This window comes from Mytilus galloprovincialis, chromosome 8 (genome assembly GCF_965363235.1).
Source record: "Mytilus galloprovincialis chromosome 8, xbMytGall1.hap1.1, whole genome shotgun sequence".
In the NCBI taxonomy this organism is placed as follows: Eukaryota; Metazoa; Mollusca; class Bivalvia; order Mytilida; family Mytilidae; genus Mytilus; species Mytilus galloprovincialis.
The window spans coordinates 6938658-6949378 of NC_134845.1; the positions used below are offsets into that span (position 1 = coordinate 6938658).

Here is a 10721-nt window from a genome sequence, read left to right on the forward strand (position 1 = left end):
TGGATTCATCTTGATTCAGTATCTAGAAAGCGTGACATAATCAATATATCAAATAAAGTGCAACGTACAGTACACGTAGATTTTTGTTTATATATTTGGGACGTCCGAATTTTACTAAATTTACTGTGATCACGAACGCCCTCTCTCCATTCCCCTCCAAAAAATAATAATTTAAAAATGAGACTGAATGAATATTCTCATCCAAAATATTTTTAAACCGTTACGTTACCTTTTTAAATGGTAAGGTAGAGTATTTATTTAAACATTTAAAAAAGAAAAATATACTTTAAAAAACACAGTAAAATAACTCTACAAACGAAAAGTCCGTAGGCAAATGGAAAAATCAAAAGCCCAAACACCTCAAACGAATGGAAAACAGCTGCCATATTCCTGACTTATATAGATCAATGTACATTTTAAGCAATGGCAGGTACGATGGGAACAACACAGGGATCCTGATTGGACTAAATCTATAAGTTATGAAGATTCAGAGACGGCGAGGAGCACTGATTCTATTACCAGTACAAGTAAGATAATATGGGTGACGCCAGAGAAAGAAGAACTTGAAACAGCTAGATCATTATGGGAAAGGGTATACCGATTGTGGTATGAACCTAGAAAAACTATTCCTGATAATAAATTTCAAGAAATGCAGAAATTGACAAAACTTTCGATGCCAAAACATGTCAGATTCAAAGGAAATGATAAATGATTTTTTTTTAAGTTCACAAATATTCCCGACACTATATTAGTTCTGATCTTACCAATGCATCACCAACTTTGTTTGTACAGTTGTCATATCGTAATGTTGTTTATTTATTTATTTATTTATTTGTTTGTTTTAATTTATTTTCAGTTTCCTTTAACTATTTATATGATGAATATTTGATTTGCATACAATTAATTATGATTTGTTTTATTCGTACTCTTTGTTTTGTTCGTATTGAAAAGAACAATCTGTTCATTATTATGTATTCAATTTTTCAAAATAAAAAAAAGGTTGTAATTTTATTCATTTATTTAAAAACAAAATATTTTACAATTTTAGAATCATATTTGCTACTAATATTAAAAACAATCATTGAACAGATTCAGAGGCTTGCGTTTTTGTTGCAACGTCATCAAATCTATAATCCTCATTGGTTTTACGTTTTTTACAATTAAGACCAAGTCTTTTACGCTGCCAATGTAAGACGAATATTATGACACAGGTTACACTAATAAATACAACCAATACAATCACTGCAATCACACCTGAACTTGAGTGACTTTCTAACTTCTTATCTGTTGTGATAGTACCGATATCTTTAGTAGCTGAAAAAGATAATGCAAGAAAAAAGTTACCAAGGAAAATAAAACCCTTAGTCGGAAAAGCAATACTTTATGTAGTCATATTCAATATAAATAAAGAAAATCAAATTGAATGGAGATAAAGTTTATGAAATTCATCATAAAATGTAATGCAGCTTTCTAAAAGCAAAATATAAAGTTATTGAAGGACACACTAAAAATAACCCGTTTATTTAGAAGACATAAATTTAAGATGTCAATAAAGAAATAAGTCAAGAACATTATCTCAAAACAAATAAAAGAAAACACATACATAAAAGCATTTACATTTCATCAATGAAATGAAGATAATACATCTTATAGAAAAAAAGTAACTGAACATTAACTAATTTTACATCTATGTATATTGAAGCATTAGTAATTTCAACGTGATCTGGAAAGGAAATATAAATTGATTACAAAAGCAGAGTGGTGTTAGGGGTGAAACAAGCACTATGCTATTAAATAATATATAGATAAAAAGAAAAAAAGAAATTCATTTACAGTATTAATTACATTAGGCAGAGTTGTTAAGTTCTATGCAAAATCTTGCAATTGTTTGTACTAATAAAGAAAAAAATTCAAAAAAAAATTAGTTTAACCTAATGAAGTCAGTGCTTTACTTTGTTATGTAAAAGTTCACGACTGTGAAAACGTAAATTTCAATTTAAAACAAATGTCTCTTTAAAACGGATTAAAAAATGTTTATGCTTAGTCAGTTCTTATATAATGTCACAGTTGATGAAATCATAAAGTATGAATAAATGGTATTGACTTTCACATTTTTTACAATGAGTATACAGTTATACAGGTAGTCATATTTTTATCAACACACAAATCTTATTTTGAACATATAGAATGCCATTGAATATTAATTTCACTATTAATTAGATTTGAACCCCTTTGACTCATGGATTGGTTACATTTGATTTGTAACATTTATAAAACCTACAATTCGAAAGATCTGTTTTTATTTAAAAGAAACGCGCGTCTGACATACACAACTATAAACCTGTGGTATCTTTGGTGAAATTTAACATAAATTTTATGAATAATAAAAATTATTAATTGACTCAAATATTTGTACTTACTGTCTTCAAAGCATTTATCTAACAAACAAATAATGAACCATAAACAATAGTATTATAACAAGTAAGAAGCGAAAACTGTCCAGTTATACGAAGTTATCGAAGATGTGTTATTTTATTTCGAACTAAAGATGACCGAGTTTACATTGCAACAGATGAATAAAAACGTAGTTGGACGCATTTTTAGTATGGTTCCTTTTATAGTTCTTTCTTCTGATTTCTTTCTTTGACAGTGGTTCCTCCTTTTTTGTGAAATAACATAAACGGTACCAATGTTTCGTAAAGCTTTGTTTTAGATAATCATAGCGTGTAAAATCCGAAAGTTACGTGTTAGTCACTGGTAGGTGTATGGTATTTCTTTAAAGTCTAATTAAATATAAATGTAAGGTTCATTGCAAATGATTATATTTCAAAAATATTGTTGATAACATGGTTTCCAGGAAAAATATGCAGTTAGCAACTATTTTCCTTTTTGTGAGGACTGTTAGGTTTCCTGCCGCAGGTCGGTGGGTCCTTCTTGACACTCCAGTTTACTCCAAAATTAGTTTGACCGTGATGGTATAGTTCATAGAGTAATGTAAGTGGCGTTAAAATCAATAATTAATCACTCAATATTTTGTAATCTTTTATGCCTGGCGAAAGGACAAAATAGAAATAGTTAAAAAAAAACAAAAAAACTTACCAAGTACATCTTGTAATTGAAAAATGAGAATTGTATTATCAGCTTTACTACACAGATCAGGATGTATGGACATTCTAACGACACCGTTAACTTGGGAAACATTCTGTAAAATATGTTAAAATACACTTTTAACCCTTATAATATATATATCACATACAGTCATATACAGGTATATTAAGAGAACTATTAATGGCATGCACATGCACAACTTTTGGTTTTTGTTTTACTAAATGGCTCCTTATCTCGAAACAGAAAATTTTCTTTTCTCTTTCTTGCTGTTTATTTTTGTCAAATTCTCCATTTATGTTTGGTTTAACAGAATATTCATTTGTTTTATAGTCTTCATTGATGGAAGTAATGTTTAATTTTCTATGTCGACATCTAATTCTTCTACACAACAATCCATCTTTTAATTAAAGAAATATGCTCTTTTATGTTTCATATCATTACGAATTTGAATAAGGTATAAGTTATATCTTGTTAGTATATATTAATTACTTAAACGCTTACCATACAGAAAAATCCAAAAGGTGAAAACTGGTAAAGCTTCGCATTGTCTGCCCACGCATATAAATGACTTCCACTATCTTCGATATAATGAACACAAGTAAAAGTTGTATTTCCTAAGAAACAATTATATAACAAACATTGTGATTGAAATCATTTAAACTGGTCAGACCTTTAATGAATACATAGAATTGCAGCTTAGTTCATCCACTAAACGGAATCTTAAAGTATTATCACAAAACACATTTCAGCTGTTACTTAATCAAAATGAAACACAAATTAATATAAAGTTGAAATAGATGATCGATTAAAGTTTTACATTGCGTAAACTGAAATAAAAAAAAAAAAAGATTAATAACGTGACATAATCATTGTATTGAAAAGTAAAATCACAAAAATAATGAACTTAGAGGAAAATCTAAAAGGAAGGTCCATAATCACATGGCAAAATCAAATAACAAAACACATAAAAAATTAATGGACAAGAAATGTCATATGCCCGACTTGGTACAGGCATTTTCAAATGTATAAAATGGTGGATTAAACCTGGTTTTATAGCGCTAACCCTCTCACTTTGATGACAGTCTCATCAAATTCCGTTATATATACAATGATGCGTGAACTAAACAGACATGATAAATAAAAAGTCAAAATATGGGTACAGCAGTCATTATCGTGTAACAATTTTAAAAGGAACAATTTAACAGAACACAAAAACATCTATCTACAAACACATGTATTGAATTATGCTACAGCTCTCAAGACAACATTTGATTTCAAAGTCATTTTTATGTATTGATACTGCACTAGAGTCTTTCTAAATGCTTTCTCTAGCACACCAGATTAAAGTTATTTATGCAACGTTATTTTTAAACAAAGAATACATTGTCATATGTTTGTGTACCAATCAAATACTAACAATTTGTTACCATATTTAGAATAATTACCAAACATATTTGAACAGTCATTGTCAATATCCAATTTAAAATGAGTTGACTGTTCACAAGAATCAAAGTAGCCATCACTGCACATTCCATGATCTGTACTGTCTTGCGTTATGTTGCCATAGAAACCTTGAATAATCTGAGGACACAATGACCCTAAGGATCTTTGCATCAACGAAACTGAAAAAGAAGAAATAAAACATTTGACACACTATACTTTATTCTAAAAGTATTTTTTTTAACTTGTTATTCAAGAGAAGAAAGGAGAATTCAAGTTTATTGTAAATTTTTCTAATAAGTCATTTAACATGTTTAATATTTGTCAGTACATGATATCTACAAATTAACCCATTTCCCTGACGTCAGTCTATTGTTCTAATAGTGGATTATTTATCACGAATCCATTTACCACCATGTAAACTTAAGATAACTTATATCATAACTTTAAACTTTTAACTTACGATATGTTATTCTCTCAAAAACGAGTGACTAATTAAGGTTCGAACTCGCGCGTATTTTGGACAGTAAAGTCTGTAGAATATGCATGATACCACTTAACCACGAGTGCTGATATAAATTATTATTTAAATATCACTCTTATAGCGTATAGCTGTCAATGCATGTCAATAAAATGTATTTCTGTCTTTTTGTTATCGAATAAAATACATAAACACTATAAAATCAAGGAATTGTAAATATTACTTATTAGTACAATTCCTTGATAAAATAACATCACTTATCACTTTTAACGTACAAGGCCTTTCCCTTTTCATCATAGCAAATGCTTACTTTTGGTTTCAGATTATAATGATATCATACTATGATCACTTAGTTTTTTTTTGTTTAATTATAAATGGTCCAAATATTTATCAACATTTAACTGACTGTTATGTGAATAAAGTGTGATAAGCTACGACTGTAAAACTAATTCATTGATGGATAAACTAGAAACAAAATCGTCAACTTTATAGTAAAAATGAAATATTGATACCTCTAAGATTAAAAACAATATTTTGGTAGAGAAAAACATAACAAAAAATAATCATTCGGGGTACTAGGCTCGAACTTTGCACTTTTAATATCACAGTTATTTCTTTCGATACCAACGACTAAACGATCACGGCTGTGAACAGCTTACAATTTGACATAATTATATATTGTACGTTTGTAGCAAAAGCAATTCTGTTTGGGTTTCAGAATGCGTACCACACATAACAGTTATCAAAGGTACCAGGATTATAATTTAGTACGCCAGACGCGCGTTTCGTCTACATAAGACTCATCAGTGACGCTCATATCAAAATATTTAGAAAGCCAAACACGTACAAAGTTAAAGAGCATTGAGTATCCAAAATTCCCAAAAGTGGTGCCAAATACGGCTAAGGTAATCTATACCTGTGATAAGAAAATTCTTAGTTTTTCGAAAATTTCAGTTTTGTAAACAGGAAATTTAATAAAATGACCACATTATTAATACTAGTTCATTAACTGATTGACGATGAATGCCAAATGAAATAACGTTAAAATATTCAAAACATAATGAAAGGGAACCAGTTTACATAAAATTTATATATAATATTTCAATTCAGACCAATCATTGTATCTATTTTATCATCAACTAATGTCTAGTGAAGCGGTATAATTGTGAAACTGACACTTCATTCAGATGTTAAATGTTTTTAGTCATTTTATATGTGGGTTGTAAATTCGATCATATGGGAGATATAAATGATACTTACTTGCTCCATAGGTTGCAAAATAGTATATATGTAAATAGTTTCTAAATGTTGGTAAATTTTTTTTTTAACTTTTCAAAAAAGATAAAAAAAATTCCATATATTACTTATATGTCTTTTTGAATGAATTATAAATACTAACATCCAATCAATATAATTTATTTGTAATGATTAAACATTAAATGAAATAATTATTTACAAATATAAAATTTGGTAATATACAGGGGAGATAACAACACATTTAAGTTAAATTTAACTTATATTAAGTTAAATATAAATGTGAACCGTGTGGACCTAATCATTTCCAGCTATTAAAGAAGAAAAAAGACAAAATACGAAATTATTTTCATGAAATTTCGTTGATTCATTGTCAGATCATGATACAGATAGTCGTTTTACTAATAATGGCTTAAGCTAGAGAATTGATAAGAATAAGACTAAAGTCACTCGTTGATTATCGTTTACGAATCCACTACTTCTTATCAATTCTCTACTACGTACATGTACATTCATATTCAACAATCTGCAATAACACGCGCATATATTTGATGATTTTAATCAAGATAACGTGTATATTTGCCCTTAGTAGAGTTGAATTTGACTGGAATTTATTCTTCGTTGTCTTACTTTGATCGTACAGAAATATTTCATTTTTCATACTTACCATTTCGCACCAGTAATATTTCATTTCCCAAACCAGGAACACAGACTTCGTCTAAAGTACTAGTATTGGTCTTGACATGTCCTTTCATAAATTCGTTCAAATAACTGTCGAAATCTATTAAAAGACATAGTTCAATTTAAGTTTTGTCCTGAAATGCAGCCATATGTATTTGAACTTTCAACAAAAACTGATATATCTCCCATATGATACGATATTCCCGTGCTTGCATTTCCAATCATGATTTTCTTGATAGAGGGTTGCTGCTCAGAAGGAAGCTATTAAACCAATAGTTCCAATTGTTGAAGTTGAAATCATCCCTTCATAAATTTTACGGACGCCAACACGAGTTGGTTGACTGTAATGGAATAACCGTTTCACAAATGATATCGGATATCTTCACCCCCTTGCCTTTCATGAATGTGACCTACCGAATTAGACTTTTTACCGGATTTGTTATAACATAAGCCACACGACGGGTGGCACATGTGGAGCAGGATCTGCTTACCATTCCGGATAACTTCAGATCACCCCTAGTGTTTGGTGGGGTTCGTGTTGCTTATTCTTTAGTTTTCTATGTTGTGTCATGTGTTCTATTGTTTGTCTGTTTGTCTTTTTCATTTTTAGTCAGGTGCTGTCAGTTCATTTTCGATTTATGAGTTTGAATATCCCTCTGGTATCTTTTGTCCACCTTTTAAGTTGTGACAAATGGCAAAATACTTTAGTCAGTCAAGACATGTATATATCAGCTTGTGTTTTAGATTTTTGTATTAAATGGCCATATTATATCATGCTTTGCTTTATCGAAAAAAAATCAAAGAGTAGAATTATTTTGATTTTTAGTTATTCTGGTCTAAGAAGGTGATTATGGTGTAAAACTATCATTGTTTTCTCCCTATAAGCCTCTATTGAATTTGCACATTTTTCAAAAAATTGTGTAGAATACTTCCGCTTTTAAATAAACAAAATAAATTGCATGAGTAAAGTTTTATCCTGTCCAGTACAACGTACTTCTTACAGAATTTCCCATAACATTTCATTGCGTATAAGATAATAACCAGTACTGGAAGTTAACCATGTTACCTCAGGTTTCTAAGTATTCTATATAAACACCTTAGATATATGTTTATGACTTAAATTTTTATTATATGTAGGATTAATTTCCTTCAATTTTCAAATTCAAGGGAATATTTATTTCGATCATTTTTCGTTTACAACCAGATATTATGTACTATGATTTGATGATACAACGCCTTATCAAGCTTCTATTTTTTCTTTTGTTTATATTTATTTCTTCTTTCCGTCTAAATAATATTGCCTCACCTGTTCGTATGTAGTATTGAAACACAGAACCTGACTGCTGTTCCATTTCCAAACACATGTACACATGTACCTCATGTCCAAATACTTTTAAAACGTGTGAAGACCTTTAAAAAGGGGAAATAAGTTTGTAATATAATCAATTATTTTTCTGTATAACGTTAGCCTGGACTCTGGCAAACTAATTTTACCACTAAAGACTAATAGAACACATAACATATCTCATCATTGTCATTGTCTCCATGATTTTGTTTCTGTTATTCATTATGTTTCTTAATGCCCTGAGAATTGAGAACAATTTCATGAAGTTAAAAATTTTCATTAATATGTCCCTAGATTCAAAACAATAAATACGCTCCGTTTAATGTTAAAACTGGAAACAAATCAATTTCCTACGAACTTCATGTTTGCACCAAGTTTTAAAAATGTATTAAAAAAACGTATGTAGTGGGCATTGTTTTACACATGTTTAAAATTTTGATAAAGGATCATGTGCTCTAATTAGTTATAAGAGAAAAAAAAGAGTCTTTTATCACGGGAAAATATTTTGTACGTGGCGTGTTTATAAGAATATTAAGAAAACAGTACTAAGTTCCTATGTTATTGTATCTGCATAACTGAAATGTGAGAAACTATACATCTAATAAGGAAATTAGCTTGTGAGTTTAAATGAAGATGACATAGATATGTGGTTAAAATTAGTGAGACAACAACCCAACACCAACATAATTCCTCAAATATGTATGGAGAACTACTTACAACCGTCTTCCGTACAAGGTTTCTACATAATGTGTCAAACTCCAAAATATTGACAAAGTGACGAATAACTCCATACATACATAGAGGCAACAATAATATACCGATGGTCAAAAGTCATGAATCGATTGAAAAAAACCAACAAATCTTAGTTACATACTAAAACCGGAAAATCACATCAACTAACTGTAAAAGGAAAACAACGGAAGAACATGAAGTGCAACAAAAACCAACGCCAATTCAACATACACAGAAACGAACTTTTTGACAACAACTGTCATAATTCTGACTTTGTAAAAGACATTTCAAGAAAAAAATGAACCTTGTTTAATGGCAAGCCAAACCTCCCGCTTATATGACAATGTTAAAAATACCGATAAAACGATAACTTTATGTGACAGGAATGCAGTACAAATAATTGCAAGAACATTGAGGGAAGAGAAATACATAAATGAATAATATAGCAGAACATTTCGACATGTAAACCACATAATAACAAGGAACACTTAAAATTAATCTACGACAGTGCAGCAAAATATAATTATTGACTGTGCGTCACACGGATGTATCTTGCATATAATAGTTCTTTGAATATAATTGTCTTACATTTTAGGAGTAAAATGATGTTTCATGTCAAGAAAATAAGATGTAACTGTCAATGATAAAGTCATAAGTTTGTAAAACACATATTATATTGAAAGCGTTTTATGAATATACTTACTTTAATATATAGAATGTAGAATTTCTTTTCACACAATTCAGATTTAACGTCTGAATATTTGGTATAGATGTATTATATCCAGAGATAGAGGAAGACCCGAAAACCATTGGACCGTTATAAAGACTGATCCAAACTCCTCGTAATTCATCAGGAAAGCTGCAAACACCATCTGCAATAAAGAGAGTCGATTAAATCGTTGGGTTAGAGTATTTGTTTGACACGTTTATAGTACGCCATCTGTGCGCCTGATGACAATAAAGTATGTCAGTACGTTAAGCAAAGCGTTTTATAATGATTAATATTAGTATCAAAGCGTTAACTTATATTCTCTTCGTATACACATAGTAAATAAATAGAATGAAAAACGAATCCCCCGAACCCCCTCCCCCGAAAAATAGTATACACGTTTGATTAAAGGTTAACAGATATTTCAAAACAGTAATCGGTAAAGTAGACGACATACACATGTGTCCAATTGTAAACTTACCACATAATGGTATAAATGTCAAAAGAAGATACGTGCCAAAGAAATCAGTTATAAACATGGCAACTTTTACATGGAAAACACACGCACAAATGTTCAATAATGATTCCGTAATAACTGATTTTTATGAATGACCTCATCATAGCATTATAACAAAAGAATTGAAAATTTCGTTAAACTTCATATAAAGAATGAATCAAATTATAATTTTAACATATACCTTGTGATGCTCAATTGATTTCAAACAGTAAACACCTGTTTATTATCCACAGCGCCTATAAATATGTTCATTGTATTTTTTATAGGGTACGAACGCATGTTAATTATTTAAATGTTAACAAATTCACAAGTGTAATGAAGATGTTAATCTACTATTATATATTTGTTTGTAAATTAGATTAAAAAAACTCTTTGAAAAATTAACGTTTATAAAACCTGTATTCGATTTAACATCATATTTTTCAACATGTATATAAACCCAGCATTACAAATT

General features: G+C 29.6%; 2 protein-coding genes across 2 annotated transcripts in view; one reads left to right on the forward strand and one right to left on the reverse strand.

Annotated features, from left to right (window-relative positions):
• The window catches only part of LOC143084955 (uncharacterized), a 54858-nt gene extending 53767 nt beyond the window's left edge, over positions 1 to 1091 (forward strand). Inside the window, exon 10 of the mRNA XM_076261051.1 lies at positions 422 to 1091. Coding sequence (XP_076117166.1) covers positions 422 to 712 — 291 coding nt within the window. The 3' untranslated portion in view covers positions 713 to 1091. The remainder of the gene's footprint in view (positions 1 to 421) is intronic.
• LOC143084958 (uncharacterized) lies at positions 1005 to 10315 on the reverse strand. Its single transcript, XM_076261054.1, has 9 exons — positions 10232 to 10315; positions 9745 to 9913; positions 8271 to 8374; positions 6951 to 7064; positions 4554 to 4730; positions 3610 to 3722; positions 3100 to 3202; positions 2421 to 2438; positions 1005 to 1314 (listed from the first exon to the last, which is right to left on the reverse strand). Exons 1-9 carry the CDS (start codon positions 10287 to 10289, stop codon positions 1079 to 1081), a joined length of 1092 nt encoding a protein of 363 aa, XP_076117169.1. The 5' UTR covers positions 10290 to 10315; the 3' UTR covers positions 1005 to 1078.
• Between the last annotated feature and the right edge of the window lie 406 nt (positions 10316 to 10721).